At 44.6% G+C, this 18,359-nt stretch overlaps 1 protein-coding gene across 1 annotated transcript in view; it reads right to left on the bottom strand.

The window, feature by feature from the left end:
• Positions 1–18,359, bottom strand: part of LOC131264314 (sodium/potassium/calcium exchanger Nckx30C) — a 64,335-nt gene that overhangs the window by 9,645 nt on the left and 36,331 nt on the right. Inside the window, exon 3 of the mRNA XM_058266609.1 lies at positions 5,346–5,553. Coding sequence (XP_058122592.1) covers positions 5,346–5,553 — 208 coding nt within the window. The remainder of the gene's footprint in view (positions 1–5,345; positions 5,554–18,359) is intronic.

Genomic DNA, 18,359 nt, shown 5'->3' with positions numbered 1-18,359 from the left:
TCCCTACAGAATAAAAGAAGAATATTTTTGAACTTTGTTCATTTCATTATTTAATGAATAAAAATTAGTTTCACTAACTAGTAGTTACAAATTAGTTTACCAAAATGGAGAAATAATGTATGGCTTCCGTGCATAATAACCGTGCCGGATATGGTCCACCGTCAAAATGTTTCACCGAGTTCACCATCGGAGAAACGTGACCTGCATTGTCAGTCACAGGTGCAATTAGTGCCGAAAAGTTTCCTCTGATGCAATTACCGGAACCACGGTGAGCATATAATGTCCACAATGCTCGACCCGGTCATCGGCATCGCAATTCGAAGCGTTGCCAAGGAACGGTGATAATTTTTTCCTGCCAGGTCCTCAAGGGTAGTGGCGTTACGAACAAAAATCAAACATCATACGACATGTTGTCTAACTACGCGGGTTGAAAGTTTTCAGCAATGTAATACGCTCGCTGCTAACGGGTCATATGTCATGCTAGTTTCCGTTTTGAAAGTTACTCTTGTATGGAGAGGGCTAGTTTTTACATTTTAATTCATCCTATATGAGTTTCGCGAAGGGATGGCACATGAACTCCATGATCACGTTTACACTCGCGGTCCACATTCCGAAACCACAACTATTGTACGGTTTGAACCGTGGCCAACGCAAATACACAGACTGTGAGCAGAGCACAGCATAAATTGAACCATTTATATTCAGCCAAATGAATAAAAGATACGAGCACCATTTGTTGCACTGGCCGTAGTCTGCCGTGGTAGAGATGGTACTCAGCGGCGACGTGATGTTTGGTAAATAAAGTCATTCTTTATTGATGGATCTCGCACAGCGAGGATGTCTATGGAAACTGAATAAAATGAGCGAAGCATCATTTTGTGAAAATAATCCATTGCACACGACTGCTCGTGACGATTGTTTCGTTTTAGTATTTCAATTATCTGCCACCAGAAGAACTTGCATGTTGCATTAGTTTTCAAATGGCATTTTTGGTACGTAGAGTGATGATGATGATGATGATGATGATGAGTCCCACCTCTTACCCCAACACAGGTTTGAGAATGGCGGAGTTATCAAAAGATATTTGTTTCAAACTTTAAAGCAAATCACGAAGTGGTGGGATCAAAGTGACCCTTCACGAAAAAGACCAGTCAGCTCTCTTTTCCTTGCGTACAGCGGTTAGCACAGCTTCCATAAGACAGGAGTCGTGGAACCGCTCTCCGGAGTGCACGGCCAAAAAATGCTCTATCCTATTCGTGTAGCCGGTATCTCCCTTGTCCAACATATGGAGGGGAGTTACCACTTTCCAGGATTGGCAAATTAAGCAAACCTTATCCGTGAAACAGTTGGTCACGTCGAAAAAATCATCTAATGGATGAATTCGAGGCGCCTGCCACGTGATTGCACAAGAGCGACTGATACAGTTCCTACAGAAAGATCAACTTCAAATTTCCACTTTTACGCGCGCGTGTCTCAAAGATATGTTGTTCCATTTTTTTTTTTATTTACATTTAAATTTGCAAAACAAAAATCTCATCATCATCATCTGTGAGATCGTGATGACAAGTGCAATGCTTACAAACATTAAATTTTCACAATACACATCTACGAGACATTACACATTCTACTGGGTTCTACTTAACAACCTGCTTAACGTACACGGCACACAAGCGCTTGAACTCGCGAACGTTTGCAGCCTCGGCAATCTCTCTAGGCATGCTGTTATACCATTGTATACCTTTACAAAACAAAGAATTTCTAGCAAATACTGTCGAAAAGTTTGACGTTCTAGGATCATGAGCCCTTCGAGTGTTGTACCGGTGAACGTCAGAACCTCTAACTACTCTTTCTCCAAAGTACCCCGGTAACAAGCCCCTCAGGAGTTTGAATATTAGTATCATAGTCTGGTACACGATCCGCTGCTCTACCGACATCCATTGCAGGACATCCAGCATAACAGCAGACGATGCCATGGCTCAAAAAAATTACATCTTTTCCCACTGAAAAGAATTTGGAAAATATTCATCCGCAGCTGTTGTTCACTTTTGCCATAAAAGATACTTTAAGACTATTAAAATCCTGTCTTCTATGTGCACGCTTGGAGCAATCTGGAAAATTTCGAAATCCACCAAACGTTAAGCGCATGAAGTTTAAAATTGTCATCTAAACCGTCATCTGGCGGACGGATTCTTCCATGGTTTGCTTCACACGACCAGAACTCGGGACACCAATTTCATGCACATCCTTCAACCGCCTCAAACGACACCATGACGTGCATTCGCCGTTCGTCAGAAGCGAATACCAGAAGCAGCTGACGCTTTTCCTACCCGGACGTGGAGGAGGCGGATGTAGTTTCCTCTCAAGCACGTGGTGGCTGGTAGAATGGATTTTTGCACTCATAACCATAACACACGATATGGTGTGTAATGGGTGGCGCTTCCTCATTCATCTCAGTTTCCATCGCTTCAGGACGATTTTGAGCAGCTTTTTTGCTCTTCTTGCGCCAGCCTGCTTTTTACTGGGGATATTCTCATCTAAAATGCGACGCCAACTGCACGCGGCGTATCTGGAATGCTTCAGGAGGCGCCTGGTTGAGCGGGAGCTTGCATGTGTTTGCTTTAAGTACTTTATCGGTCTCTTCCTTCCTGGGCGTTCAGAAAGGCACAGTATCTTAAATTCCACTTTGAGTGACTGCACCATCCGGGAAAGTAAAACTGGTGGGCAAACACAAAATGTAACGCATCGCTTATGAAAATGACACGCTTTATCCAAAACGCTTGGTCGAAAAAAGAAAGCTGTTCTGAAGCTGTCACAAAGTCAACAAATAATCCCTTTTGCCAAACATCGTTCGCGTGCTATCGATCGACCGAAAACTAAAGTGGTCAATCATGACAAATACAATTTTCCAAAATGGCCCTATTGTTCGGCGCCAGTAACGATTCCCAGTTACCAAAGGGAAACGAGAAACCAAAACGACACACGGGAGAAAAAAATGGTAATTGGAAACGAGCACACCAGCACCATCAGTAGCCGTTGCGCGAAAGATTAATTGATGGCTGACATGGCAAGTGCTGAATTTTTCATTGCCACCCTTGATTGGCCAGTCCCTTCACACCCCTTGCTTCAACCGGCTGAACCTATGTTTGCCGGGCGCAAACGTAATCGGCTCAATGAGTCAGCGGAAAGGCAAGGAGGGGCCGAAGAATCGTAATGTTCTGGGCACGTGGGCACCGCCAGGACCGAAATCTGTCGCATCCGAGGCAGATTCATGACCTCACCGGCCGGCAAATTGACCTGTGGTAAGCATTCATTATGCAACGCGAAAGTATAACGATATGAAATATCAATTTTTGGTGTTCCCATTATGCCGGCCGTTAAAAAAAAAAATACGAGACGATGTCGATTGAACCATTTAAGCACCCGAGGGAGCGGGGCTTTGTGAAGGCTGGTGCGTGGGTTTTGTTGATTAAACATTAACTCGATCGGCTTACGGTGCATCCGGACGGAATGCAAATTAAATGGCAACGCATGAACGGGAAGTATTGTGGAACGACGTGTTTAACTTTCCTATGAACTTGAATATTCTCGAAAGCGAATCAACAATGACGATCCGACACTTGTAACCAAAGTTTAAAAAAAGGTTAAGAACTCATCAGTTGCACAACAATCAAATGCTTATGTACAGTAGGCACGTGAAGAAGCACAACGTAACAACACATTCCATGTACGCTATTCGCACCAATAATGTAACGAAGCATAATAACCGAAAACTTTACTATTAGAAGTCAAGGTCGAATAATCGTGGATAATTTGCCGACAGCAGAAGAAGTGTAGCATGATTTATGACATGAAGTTCATTATTCTTTTACTTTCGACAGTTACTGCTACTATGTTTTCGTTGCGTTTCACATCGCGTCCGCCTATCCCGACTCTTTGCATACATTTCTCTCTCACACTGAGCATAGATTTGCTCCTTCTTTTTTTTTTGTTACTTTCTTTTCCTTTTTTGTGTAGCTTGCATTCGCTATGCCAATCGAAATGATTAACGACACACTACGAGACGTCTAACAATCAACGCAAACCGCAACAACTTTCTACTCCATTTAATCATAAATGGCAAACATATTAATCTTCAAATGTACTTAAACTATGACCGATCTGGACCTGCGGTTCGTTCGTGTGTGGGCCGTGGATTGGATCGGCCGGCCGGTCGGTGGCCGACCTTCGCTTTTCCCTTCGTTGCATGTGCAACCCCAAACAATCCACGCACCCGAAAACCAACCGCAACTCCAAAAACCCGGTCCGGAGCACGCGAAGCAGACGTTAGCTAGCGGGCGGGATGGACATTTTTCCCGTTTCGCATAAATCGCGCACCCGCAAGCTTCCCGTATGCTTCGTTGCCGGTTCGCATTGTCAGTGATGTATGTATGTGGGAGGGATGAGTTTTTCCTTTCCATTTTTGTTTTTCCATTTGGATTTTGTTTTTACGCCTGTGCGCGGTCGGTTCGGCAAACGTATGACGAGAAGATTATTAATGATTTTGGGGAAGGGCGGGTAAACAGAAAAATAAAACCTCAGACGAATTTACACGCCCAGCCGTGGGCTCGTAATGAAAATGGTTTGCAACGCGTGAGAGACGATGGTGTGTTTGTGTGCGTGTGAGTAAGAGTGGGACGTAAATGAACACAATCTAAAAGCATACGAAAGGAAAACAACATTAACGAAGCTTTTCCGTGGTTGGGTTGGGAAACCCAAAAAAAACGGAGGAAACATCAACACACGAACAGGACACGCCGAACAGAAAAAGCAACACAAACATAGGTGTGTGCAGTAATGGGATGCACTTAAAATCATCAACCTGTACCACAGTGTGTGTGGGTGTATGTGTGAACATGACTTGATATAAATGAAACAAGAAAAAACGTAAATGGAAAGTGCATTGAGAACTAGGAACGGTTTGGCGTGAAAAGCTGGAACGGAAGCGACCGAAGGAAAACGACTATTATCCTTCGGTGGGACAAACAAAACGCAGGTAACGGTAACGAATTGAACCATACACCTAACTATAACTCCTCTCGTCATTGTGTCTGAGTTAGTGTTGTGTGTAGTTATGTAAGTGTATCCACGGAAAATCCGTTTCCAATTATTCCCATCCTCTTTGTAGGGATGTGTTTTCGGTCCGTCGGGGAATTTTTACAAAGGAATGTTCTTCTCGTCAGGGAAAGGATGTTGGGAATGGATCGATGCGATTGATTCGTGGGTCCGTGTGTGCTGGCATGTGTGTGTGTGTGTGTGTGTACGGGTGGGTACGAAGCGACACGAAGACACTAACGCACAGCACTTACCATCGTGCAGCGGGTCGATCGTGTGGATCATCAGCTGCAGCAGTCCGTGTCGGAATTTGGCCCCGGTTGCGGTAGGATTCTGGTGGATCGGGACGCTGCCACTGCTGGATCCCGGTGGTCCCGATCGGCTCTCCGAGGCGGCCCTCGACGTCACCGAGCCGCCCGGTTGCGTGGCCATCGATGTCTCCGACGAGTTGGCCGCATTTCCCTGCCGGGGTCGGACGCGATGGAAAGCAAAACGGAACGCATTAGTACTTAGCGTGGAGTGTGCCAAAGCTCTCTCACTACTAAACTTTCACTATCAAATCCGACTGCCAATTCAAAATGTTGCCAAATGGATTAATATTGGTGGGTTTTTGTGATTTTGAATGTTTTTGTTTGGTTTCAAAATGAATCCCTTTACTATTTAGTTGCTTAATATTAATGCAGTAAAGCGGTAAAGCGTTTAACAAACACAACACGAATGGTAGTAAAAAGAGTGAAAAAAAAAACCACAAACCGATGGAAAACTAGGGAAACTGATGAAGGTGGCAAAGAAGCGAACGATGTAGCAAAGTAATAAAATATTGAATATTTTCAACCCTCTGGATGGGGAGAAGTCAGTCATTTTCTGCACTGACGTATTTCGAAATAAATATGAAACCAACACAGTCGTTCCGAAATGTATCGATCCGAAACGAACAATTGCACGATCGCTGATTACAATTTTTGTGACAACATTTCATAACGAGATTGCGAGTAAGGACCAAAAATATGAACAAAGAATCCATCGTGGGCTCGCTCGATGGCGCTTATCTTGTCATTTATGCTGATGATGAGGAACGTCTGAGGCCAGAAATCGTGCGCCACTCTGACGTCAATGTCACACACAGCGATGCAGCTTTTCCCTTCTCCCCTTTCCGCTCGTCCCTCGCCGGGGAGCATTGTGGAGCATCCGTTCAAATGATCAATATTGACAAATCGTTTCGCGCGCAGTCGGGAACCAGGCTTTCCAGGCTTCTCGCGCTCGCTCCGGGAAGTTTCAGGGCCCAATCAGCCGATTTGATTCCAATCAATGGTCGATCACTCGTCAATTGTGTGTGTGTGTGTGTGCTGGTGGTGGTGTTGATGGTGGTAATGGTGGTGCTGGTTTATTCCCACACGCCCCAACGCTACGGATGGGGGCGTTTCGTGGAATCGCATTTGGGTATTAGAGCAGCATAATGCATAAACTATGTTTGCTGAGTGCGCTAGGTTGTATTTATCATCCATCGTTTGCAGCGTATCGATCGTATTTTTTCCTCGAGCCGACCTTCGCGAAAGTAATCAACGAGCAAAGTATCGATAAAATTACTTCAAACAGTTTTGATCGCCGCTTTCTTTACGATAATAATATAACTTGTTCACATTCTTCGAGGGGTGTGTATGTTTGCTAAACGTTTCTTCAGTCATCGGTATTTTTATTTACCGATTGGATAAACCTTTATGTTTTCCTTCAAGCCGCCTACGGCTCGTTAACAGAATGTGCGGAGTTTAGTATCTCATCAGGAGTTTACGAGACCGTTTGAACGCTGATTTGGTTTCACAGCTCGCTTTAAAACATGGCGCAAACACTTCCGCCAGCGCGCTTTTGCGCTTGCAAAATCTGTTAATGTGTAAGATAAGGGGATCAAGATAGATTGTGGGGGAAAAATAGGTAGAATGAAAGTAGCATAAAACAATCCAACCAGCCCCCATTCCTACGCCACGGTAATTTATCGACAATCATTACTTTTCGCTCTCGTGGAAATACTCAGGGTTTGGCGCCGAATGGCCATTTTTCATCCGAAAGTGGTTCTTATTAAGTTTGTTTGGTATCTGTTGTGTTCTTATGCTATCCTACTTCCACAGCACAACCATTCATCCTCTAACAAGGGGTTCGGAACAGTTGGTAATTGGATGACAATATTGATGGTAGCTGCCACGCCGCGCTTTCAGTTTTCGCTCGTATTAATTAGTGCCCGCTCAAAAAGGATTTATTCCGTTGATTTTAACCGGTTAGCTTAAACATTTAATGCTATTTTTGTGAAAATCAATGAAAGGATAGTAATAGTAGAATACCAAACGTTTTATTTTCGCCCTAAGGACTGACAATAATATCGCCACGAATTAAAAAAAGTCCGTTTTGAAAATTCAACCATCGCCATCATAAAGTTGCATGTTCTGAAATATGCTTGAACAAATTGTGATTTCTCGTTTGGTGCCGAAAATTAAAACACGTACACACACGCACACACACACGCATGTATACAAAAGTCTCGCAACGCAACGAACGTGGCCGGAATGAGTTCGGAAAATTCGGCAGCAGCGTGAAGATAAACAATAAATCAACGTTTCACGATTTGCGGTTCGAAAAAAAAATGGAGCGTAACGAATGCGAATTGTTGTTTGCCAGACTAATTAAGCCACCTGGTCAGCCAGTTCCGGTTTCCTCCCAGTCTTGCAAACGGTACGTTTATTTCCTTCGAAACCAAACGCAGCCTTTTCGTGAGGGAATGTACACGTTTTCCTCCATCGATGAGAGCCAGTTTCACGCGTGGCGGGTGATGCCAAGAAAAAATAACCACCAAACTTAAATAAAAGGCTCACCGAGAGGATGTAAGTGATTTCCAAGAATGAGCGCCTCTCCAAAGCACCATCGAGGTCGATCGCATGCTGTGTAGCAAAAACGGAGGACGCGTCAGCTGTGGCCAAATACCGTTCACGACAAAAATAAAAAAGACAAACGATGGAAAGCGGAGAAAACCCCACCGAAAATCCCCGACGGACTCCCATAAGTGCCGGGGCCGTGCAAGCCCTGTTGGGCGAACGGCAACATCCGTCTGTTACTATTGGTGACAAAACTTTTGCAGCCGCAGCAAACCGCAGCCCGGTTGGGCGCCTTTTTGGGACAAATTAAATGGACCAGCATTAAACGTTTGACATAAAATTATGGAGATTTATTGTGGAGACTGTTTCGCTCTCGTGTCTTTGTGTGCTTCCGCCGACCGCGCGTCCGGAAATCGGGCGCTCGTACATTCATTGGTCCCTTGAGAATACGGAAGATAGCGTTCTTCGCAGCAGGAGGATTAGTTCGGAGAGGTTGGTCGTACGCCCGTCACGATGGAATATCCTTCCCTCGTTCGTTGGAGGTCACTTTTCTTTCGACTCGCACATGGCGAGAAAATTGTTTCTCGCGCCAATCAACTGAAAGTGTCGCATGTGAACTTGCGGGCGTTTGTCAAGAAAAACTATCCTTCAAGAAGAAGTTCAAAGGAAATGAACATAGACCATTTCCAAGCAGCACAACTTAGATTGTCCAACGATATATGTTAGTCGCTGTGAAATGATTACTTTTGGGTGTTTTTGCCGGCTGGACAAATAAAGTGGGAAATTTATTTTTTCGTCTGTCACATTCCATTCTTTAACCCTTGTGGGAATAGAAACAATCAATTGTTGCTGCTGTAATCGTGCAGCATTTTTCTCTCAGCAGTGACATGGCTGGATGAAAAATGGCGAATGTGCGTGAATGTTTTTCCTCAAGCGTTGGGATACTTTTTGCTAATGATACCATTGGATCCGTCGGTCTCAATTCAATCATCCTTACATTGGATAACTACAAAAAAAGCTCCCCGACAGAGGGTACCACGCCCGTCATCTTAAAAGTATCAGTCGCGGAGCGCTGAGGGAAAATTAACGCATGTACGATCGCGTGCGCGACCGTTTTCCACGCGACCGGTTATTCACACCAAGCGCTCGCATGCCACCAGCGGAGTTTCTGCGAGCGGAACAATCGATGGTGGTTTAACGATAAGCCACAAACAGTCTTCTGGTTTTAGTGCCGAGCAGTTGACGCTACATAATGACACCCGGGGTGGTCCACCCGAACCCCGCACGCACGCACGCACGCACGGTCAATTATGGCGTGCAATTAATGGAGATTTTTTGAGTTGAAACTCAGGTTTAATCAAATACATGTTGCCAAAAATCTTGTCCTATAATGTTTCTGATTTCTTGCAATCCCCCTTGCTTCCGAAGTCCAAACTAAACCCATGGCGAATAGGCAATCGTTCAAGTGGCGTGTTTCCGGAGCCGCTTTAAAAATGAATGCCCAAAACATTCGATTTGTTGCTCGCGACGACACGGCCGTTTTATATTAATTTCCACCGGTACCATTTCAACACGTACCACGAATCGACGGTTCGTGCGCTGGCCGGTGGCCAAATGCGGGCCGCTGCACTGCTGAATGAAGACGAGTGGATCATAAAAAGATGATCACCATTAGGCGATTCGATTACGATGTGGCAGGTGTACCTCCAAGCCCGAACCCGATTGCGGAGGGATATGTAAACAAGGGGGCAGGTAGGCGCATGGGAAAAATGTAAATAAATAAAAAGATACCGAGCACGATGGAGCCCCTTTCCCGTCCCGAGGTTGCCTCAAAGCCTGCGCTTTTGGCGCGCATCAGGAAGCATATCAAACACCTCGAAATCACATCTTGTGCCTATTTTCGAGGAGAACACCGTTTTAACAATTTACAGGGAAGGTAGTGGGCTTTTCGGTGGCAAAAGGGAAGGAAAGATAAGGAAAACGAGGCTGGTGAGGGAGGGGGGAGGGGAGGGGGGGTGAAGAATTGCACGAGGTATGCTTTGTGACGCGCAGGCGCACTCGAGCCTCCGGAGGAAGCTTTTCAACGTCGTGGGAAATTAATCGAGCTTTTCGATCTGGTGGGAATTTTTCGGTGAACGTGTTTTTCTTAGGCTCGCGAGTGGTTTTCCTTTTTTCCGACAATGTCGTGAAAAAGATAGACAATGCATAAAAATATGCGAGTGAGAGAGGGACAAAGAGCGAGAGTCATGAGGACTAGGAATGATAAGGAATGAAAAACGAAAAAAACACATAAGAGAGAGTGAAAAAGGACTTCGAATGAAGGCACGATTCGCTCCGTCGTTTGTTCGTTTTTTTTCATGAACACAATCGTCAGCCCACTCCCGAGCTTCCTGGAGCGCCCGCCGTCACCAGCAGCCCCCTTTCAAGGTGAACTCGAGGAGGAAGGAAAAATAATACTTCTGGCACTTTTAGAGGTGAACACGTCCTTCGGGTAACCGGGCGAGGGTTTGTACGTGTGTTTTTTTTTTTTGTATATTTTCCGGTGCTCATATGACGCAGAGGGAATTCCGGCAGGGAGACAGGGATGGGACAGGCTCAGAGTGATATTGAAATGATACGTGGATCGAATACAACGGACGTGAAAAATCACCACCGAAAGGTGAGCAACGTGTGGCATTCGTAAGGCAATTCGGTTGAGAAGTCGTGGAGGGTTTTTTTACGGATTTTTTCTCGATTCGCTTTCGTGCCTTCTCTGGGGAGCACTTTGATGTTCCATTATGTTAGCATTTGCGTACAGCTTGGGTTTTCTTTGGCTCAAGTTTTATTCAGTAACAGAAAGGGAGCCGGCTCGCGGAAGACAAATTTAGTTGACAACTTGAATTGTTGTATTCTATGTTAGGTATTTTATTTTAAACACGGTTTATTTGAACTCAGATGAAGGCCCCCAGCCGGTCACATAAACCTACAATAGGTCGTTTCATCTGTATGACCTCATTTTCCTCGGGCGTGTACGTGGCCTCCTTCAAATTAGCATCTTTAATTAGCACTCCGGAAGACATCCAGAACAAACCGGCCGTAAGAACTACTATTTCGATCGGCGAGGAGTGGGCGGGGGAAGGGGGAGGGGTTTATCGGAACTCGAGCACTTCCGAAATGAAACGTGCAGTATCTCCGGTATCGGATCGGATGACCGGCGATTCCGCAACCCCTCCCCCAGGAAAGGGGAAACGATCGGAAGGAAATCGAACCGCATGTATGTGTTTTCTGCCACTTTTCACCTGTCGGCCTGACCTCACTCGAATCAGGTAGCCCCTTGCCTTTTGTCTTCGGCCACCAGCGGTTTCTTTCTCTCTCACACACACTCAATCGGAAAGTGCAGCCGCATTGCAGCGCGCAGAGAAGCGAGCATCGCCGACCGGGAAAATCGATTATTAATTCCCTCGGCCCTCCCCCAGAGAATGGCACGGAGAATAATCAGACAAATACGGCGGTGCAAAGCGGTGTTGCCGGTACGCTCAGTTCACGCTCTCATTCGTTAATTCGAAATCGAATTAATAAACACACGGAATCGGCGTGGCGCGGTGAAACGAAATCAAACGAGCCTGTCAGACCGCCCCCGGTTTTGACCGAAAGTGAATAAATTAAGCTCAAGCACCGAGCGCTGAGCAGCCGCCGTTTTCCGGATGCATTCCAGGTCGGGTGCCGTTTCGGGCGGACATCCTTTTGAGCTCGAGTCGAGTGAAGACACACACACACACACACACACACACACACACACACACACACACACACACACACACACATCCACAAACACATATGCTTCGCATATCATTAGCAAGTGATTGTACGCCCGTAGGTCGGCTCGACACCGGGCTCGAATAAATTATGCAAATTTATTTATGAAATTTCTATTCCGCCAGCCTTTATCCCCGGCCAGCATTCGGGGGCTGCGTATGTGTGCATGTGACAGTCATCCGGCTGGTCGGGTTGTTTTTCGATGCCCATCAACCGTCACACCACTCCACCAGCACCACCGGTGACATGGTCAGTTTGACGGCCCATTAAGGGACACGCGGGACACTGTGTGGTGTAACATGGCAAATTGAATTTAATCGTGGCTTAAAGATTTCATCACCGATTTCATATTTCGCATCACCATCGCCCAAACCACACACTCCACCGGACGGGACACGGGGCTGGAAAAACTATCCGGATTGAAATTGAGCGATTATCACGGGATCACTTAGCACCGATTCGGTAGGATCATAATGGTGCGATTGGACGGCAATCGAAAAATAATATCCAGTTCGTTCAGCTCCGGTTGGCATTGTTGATCGATTCACATTTCCCACCGCAACCAAACCGAGATGGGGAAATAATATGTACACCCTTCTTCTGGTACCAGACCAAACGGGTTGCTGTGGAAAAGTACTATTCATTCGAAAGTATTTTCCATCGTAAATCTTTTGCAATCTCCATTCCCATTCACGGTAGAGGGTCAGGAGTTATTTTTCATTTTCCAACCGGATCGATAAGAGCAGAAACGAATGTTAGATCGGCAATTAAAAGAGCAGAGGTACCATCAATATTCCTAAGATATACTGCACGAACATCGTTTTTTCTCAGGAATTTTATTGTCCAATGATATTTTGAGTTTATGTTGGACCAGTACGCTCCTTTCAAGGTTCTCTATTTGACGTAAAAGATAGTCTTCAACATTCTGGATGAATCGAATGGAATTAGAGTTTGGTTATCTCTTCCTCCGTTTCACAAACGAACTACATAAATCAAATAAGAACCTTTCCCAGAAATCGTTGGGAGAAATCGTTTACATTTCCAGCCCACAATAAAAAGGGTTATCTAATGCATGGTAAACATTATCAATATGGCTGACAAAAAAGAAAAACTATGCCTCCACCACCAGCACTTTCCTGTCCCGTGTGCTCGATAGCGAGCGAAAAGTGTGGAAGCAATTATCATGGGAATTTATTTCCGATCGTTTGAACCTATTTCAAAACTACACTTCTGCGCGCGGCAGGACGCACGGTTCGATCGTGAATATTTTTTGCTATTAATGCGATCACCACTTCCCGGCGAGCATTATCACAACCGCTCCAGTCGGTGCGAGAGGGCGCGATAACGAGAGCAGAATGTCGCTGTCGAATCGAAATCAATAAATTATGCTGTCCCCGCGGACCGGTGGATGAGATTGTAATTCATGAATTCAATTTATCATCCACGAGAAAACATTACTCCGCGGCTGAAGGTGAACGCGTGGTTGGTTTTTGCCGTCGGTCGGCGCCAAAGCTTTGGGGGTTATTAATGACTGTCAATAATTGAGGCCGCACTTCTGCTTCCGGGCTCGCAGCAGCTTTCCTTCCGGGCTAACGATGCTTTTTAAAATGCAGCAGTAGAAGCACAGAGCGAGTGTTTTGTGCTGTCGTTGGTAATTATTCTCGCGGATCTTTTATCACGGTGCTTCTTAACTTTAGGGCGATGTTTTCACGGAACCTTAGTTTTTTTTATTCCACGTGTAGCCAGCACTCAACCAAGCCCATCTCGTTGAACCAAGATGCAGCGGTTGATGGGAGGAACGAAAATCTTGATTGATTGTTCGAAAACCTTGGATAATCCTTCTTAAACCCGCTGCGATAACGATGGACTTGCTTTTGCTTTCGCATGTCATTGTATCACCGCCGTTAGGATGGTTTCCGCAAGGAATTACGGCGCGACAACGACATGAAGCATCAAAACTAAAATATGTAGGGGTAGAAAAAAAAGATCGTAAATATGTCGGATATAATAAGGCATTTGATGGGATATAAGATAGACGAAAAAAGAACCGCTACGGTCTAGGCTCCGCTACGAGAACGATCAGTAACTTGAAAGCTAACCCATCGAGAGAAGTGAAATGAAATGGAATGAAGTAGAAGTAAAATCAAAACGAAACCTAAAACACATCCAGAACTGGCTAACCATAGAACGAACGGTCAGTAATTACTATGAATATCGTAATGAACATCGCTAGAACTGGACAAGAAAAACGAAAACATTCAAGTGATCAAACAAGTACATAGGTTAAATTTTCAAACGCAAACGGCTAAACTGTACTATACTTTTGGAGAATGCGTTTACCCCTAAACGAACAGTAATTAATCAAATATAATCAATCAATCTATCGACACGAGTAAACGAGTACAGTAGAACAAATAGTCCAGAGCAAACGGATGGAAATGAGAGAACAAACGACACGGTAACTAGAATAAAGGAAAATAAAGACTCACTGTTTTCGAGCTGACAGACGGGTTTAAAAGTATTTTCTTTTTTTTTAAGAATAGCGCACGGAAAAGAAACCGTCACCATGAAGGGAAAATGGCGAAAAAAAGTGGATGGTGGCTTCTTTGTGCCAAAGTTTTCCATTGGTGTTTTGATGCTTTTGGTCAACAACAAAGCTGATATTTTCTCACTTGAGAAGTGTCCAAGCTTTAGCAGAGACAGGAGCTAATGGGAAAAGTTCGACTATTGTGTCCCTAGTTTTTGTTTCTTTAGCGTGCTTTGTGAAGTAAGAGTATAGAAGTAATAAATTTTGCAAAATTCATAAACAAAAAAAGCAAGTAAGAGCCACTCGCTGAACGGGTACATCGATCTTTGTTCTTTTAAGGTGTTGTAACTTTGTATATTACAAAATTTAATCCACCGTCTTAAACCATTAAACAACCTGAGAGAGGTTTGTCAAGAATGTTTCGTGAAACATATTTTTAATGAAACACCATGCGTCTCCATCGTTCAATCACTGTATAACAGAAATATTACTATTGGAATTCCGTATCTAAAAACATTTTTCACTTCACTAAAAGTGACACACTCAACTTAATTTTGAATCCAAAAAGTATTTGTCTTAGAAAGTTTATTTTTTTTCTCTTAAAATACCAGGCGTTTCCATCGTTCTATATAGATCAAATAAACTTTTTTTTTCAATGTTAAAAATTTTTAAGCAAAGTTTGTTCTGTAGCTTCAATGCATTTTCATGGGCTACAATTGAGAAACATTCGAATAGCTCTCTTTCAAAATGTTACCAAAGAGGGAATGTTTAGGAAATTAGAAACAACTTTTATTGTAATGAGAATTCAGTTCAATCGAAAATGTTATCGCCAGCTTTCCTCTATAAATGATGTTAGTGAAGGTTATCAACTGAATGCAATCAGAAACGGACCGGGCACAATTGTGTGTCTATCGAGTCAATAAAACTGCAAAGTTTAACCACTGTCTTAATGTCCAACAACAACGGGCTAATTGCGATGCCATCGTTAAGTAGCGCGGCGTTTTATCGAGCTCGAATCTATAATTGACAAATTCTACCGAAAGTTTTACGGTCGTTGAAGCGCGGCAAGGCAGGGCCATAGGAAAACGCACCGCTTAGTGGAGACCAGAACAAATAAACAGACGAGTATGACGTGCGCTTTGCGCAAACTGGGAGACAACCCTAAATAAATACCATTTGTTACATCACCGAAGGAACAGCGAGCGCTCACCGAAAGGCACCCAACTTCTCCCCGAGTTGTGAAGGGCGAAATTAATACTTGAGCCGTTTATGCGTAAAGCGCACAGCGTGAAGGAAATTGTTTATGAATTCGCCTCACGGTCACGGTCCAAAGTCAGTCGGTGAAGCGCGTCCCCGAGAGCACTTATGAAAGCACGAAAGGGACACTAGTCCCATTAAAACCATCCGGGGTTTTGATAAAGTAAAACGAAACAAACCCGATTTCCAAACAAGCGTTAAAATAACTGCCGCTATTTCCAACACGTTCTAAACACCCGGAGAAGATCGGAGAGATGGTTGCTAGCATGATTTTTCGCTCCAATTTCCCCCAATATCGTACACTCTCGAGGGCGAACTAAATTCACCTGATTTGGGGGAAGGAATTTAGGTACTTCTTTACCTTCAGAGCAATTCACTTCTGACACAGAAAACTTCAGTTACCCAGGCAGTTGTTGGCACTCCGTCGAGTAACATCCATGCCACGGTGCAGTCTGGTAGCAACCTTCACCGATAGTATCGATAAAACAGGTGTATGGGTACACCGGTTTGGTGTGGTGGTGTTGTTGCTAGCGGCAGTTAGCAGCGATAAAGAAAACCCAGACTAACGAGGACACGCTTGTCGACAACCGATAGGTTTGCTGTTTCTTTTTTTCCCTTCTGACACCAGGGAAATGTAAGTACATGCGCTTTGATCTCGAGTCAGATGTTACGTGTTGGGTGAAATTTCAGACTGGTAAATTTCTATGAACCACTCCATGCGAACGATAGAATCTGTGTGGCAAAATGTGATGATTTCAACAACGAAACTCAATTGTGTGTGTACGGTGGCGCACCGTTGGAGGAACTTCTGCAGTTTGTTAAGTTTTCCAATCAACCAGCGTAACCGTTCCATGTGCATCGGCTGGTGGAACTTCTCATGCTGCACCATAACGATCGTCGCTATGATAGAACCATTCGACTCGAACCAGTGGCCCGTACAAGAACAACAGTAGAGACCCCTTCACGTCCAATGCCTCCACGAAAGCCGATCCGTATGGAGCGTAACATTTCCAGGAAGACATGCGACCGGGCGACGCGGCTAAATATATAACCAAACAATGCTGTGTCGTGTCGCACGGGCCCGCACCAATGATAATGTAATTGCATGGGCACGGGCCGCATTTTGCATGCACGTCGGGTCGCCTGTCAAAGTCTAGGGTGACAGGTTGGGGCATGCTCGGGATGACGTGTGTTTTTCAGAACACGGGGAAGTGGAGCGCTTGGAAGCACATGGAAATAGTTGCGAGACGAGTGTAAACGGAGATAACTTGGTAGACAGAGCGAGCGGCTTGTGTAGAGCGATGATGTAGAGCTGACGGTTAGTTTTGTTGAAGCAAAACGCGTAAAGTTTAAAGGATCTAGCAAATTCTTCCTTTATTTCAGATACGGACAAAAACATTTTAAAAGCTTTGCAAAATTGTACAAAGCACCATGCACTACCATCGAAAAACCTTCGAAATGTCTTCGTTTAGTTACAAAATTCTCTGGTAAATTATTTAAAAAAAGGAAGAGTATCATCCAACCACAAGTCATTTAAAGTTCAAATAAAATATAAAATCAGATTTAGCTCTGTAATAGAAAAATATGTCGGAAAAACAGTAAAATTGTATAAAACACCAGGCGCCTCCATCGGGATGCCGTTGAACTGTCTCTCCGCGTTCTCCGTGTAAAGATGTGATTGAACCGAACTCCGTGGTAATGATAATCAGCTGAAGCACCCATGTTTATCATCAGCTCATCTGATTTATCGACAGGAAAGCGCCGGCACCCGCCTTCATTATCTCGTCCGAAGAGAAGAGAATATCATTTCCACGGCAACTACCGAAAAGCACAGCGAACCGAAGCGAACCAACGCTTCCCAAAAACTGACGTCACTTTCAGCAGCATCGCTTCCAACGTCAACATTCGGACCACTTTCCGGGTGAATCATTAATAACGAGCGTCGGCGCGCGTTGCGCTCGCGAAACTAATTCTTGGCTATCAATTTACACATTAAACAAAGCGTAGTAAGAGTGGGAATTTCAGCAGCTCCCTACCTCCTCGGCACACTCCTGCCGATTCCACCATTTTCGCCTCAATCAAAACTAATGGAGGGACCATCGAATTAAATGTGGTACTTGCGATTTCTGTTTTCTCGATTAACAGGCGCTCGGCATGAAAGTTTCAATGGTACGTCGTTTTTAGGGATACGGGTTTTGTTCTTTTATGCTTTTTAAGAATGAATGTTTTTAATTAAACTCAATTGTGTGTTGCTTTATTGATTAAACAAAATTAAAATATCCTATCATCTTTAAAACCAGCGCACGCTACGCAGCTACGTTTCCGCGACCTTATCTCCGATTGAGCAGCAAGTCGCCTTTCGAGTAGACGCACAATTTCTCAAATTGATTAATGACAGCCTTCAACCTGCCCCGAGTGCGTCGCCCGGAACAAATATCCGACGCTGCTTCCTCTCCAACGTACACGAGGCTCCCATCTATCACTAAAGCCCCCCACGTTAAGCCCACTTCGGCCATGTGCGCATCCTTTAGGATGGCAACCGCTGTATCCGTGGCGTTCGTTCGAGTTGCGTGATGATTTTATCTTGTGCCGTCTAAAAATATCGACCAACAAATGGACAAACGATTCCGGCGAAAGACGACACGACCGTCCACGTGCACATACACCAACACACGTCGGAGGGATATCGTTTGATAAATAATCGCCCAAGAATGGACAGTAATTCAACACATAAATTCGTTGCCGTCGGTCGTGCGTTCGGAGCACTTTTCGGCCCACGAACAACTTGCCATGGTGTCCGAACGTTTCCTCAAGAAACTGTTCACAAC

This window comes from Anopheles coustani, chromosome 2 (genome assembly GCF_943734705.1).
Source record: "Anopheles coustani chromosome 2, idAnoCousDA_361_x.2, whole genome shotgun sequence".
NCBI classification, from domain to species: Eukaryota; Metazoa; Arthropoda; class Insecta; order Diptera; family Culicidae; genus Anopheles; species Anopheles coustani.
The sequence above is the reverse complement of the archived record's forward strand: the minus strand, read 5'-3'. Positions and strand labels throughout refer to the sequence as shown.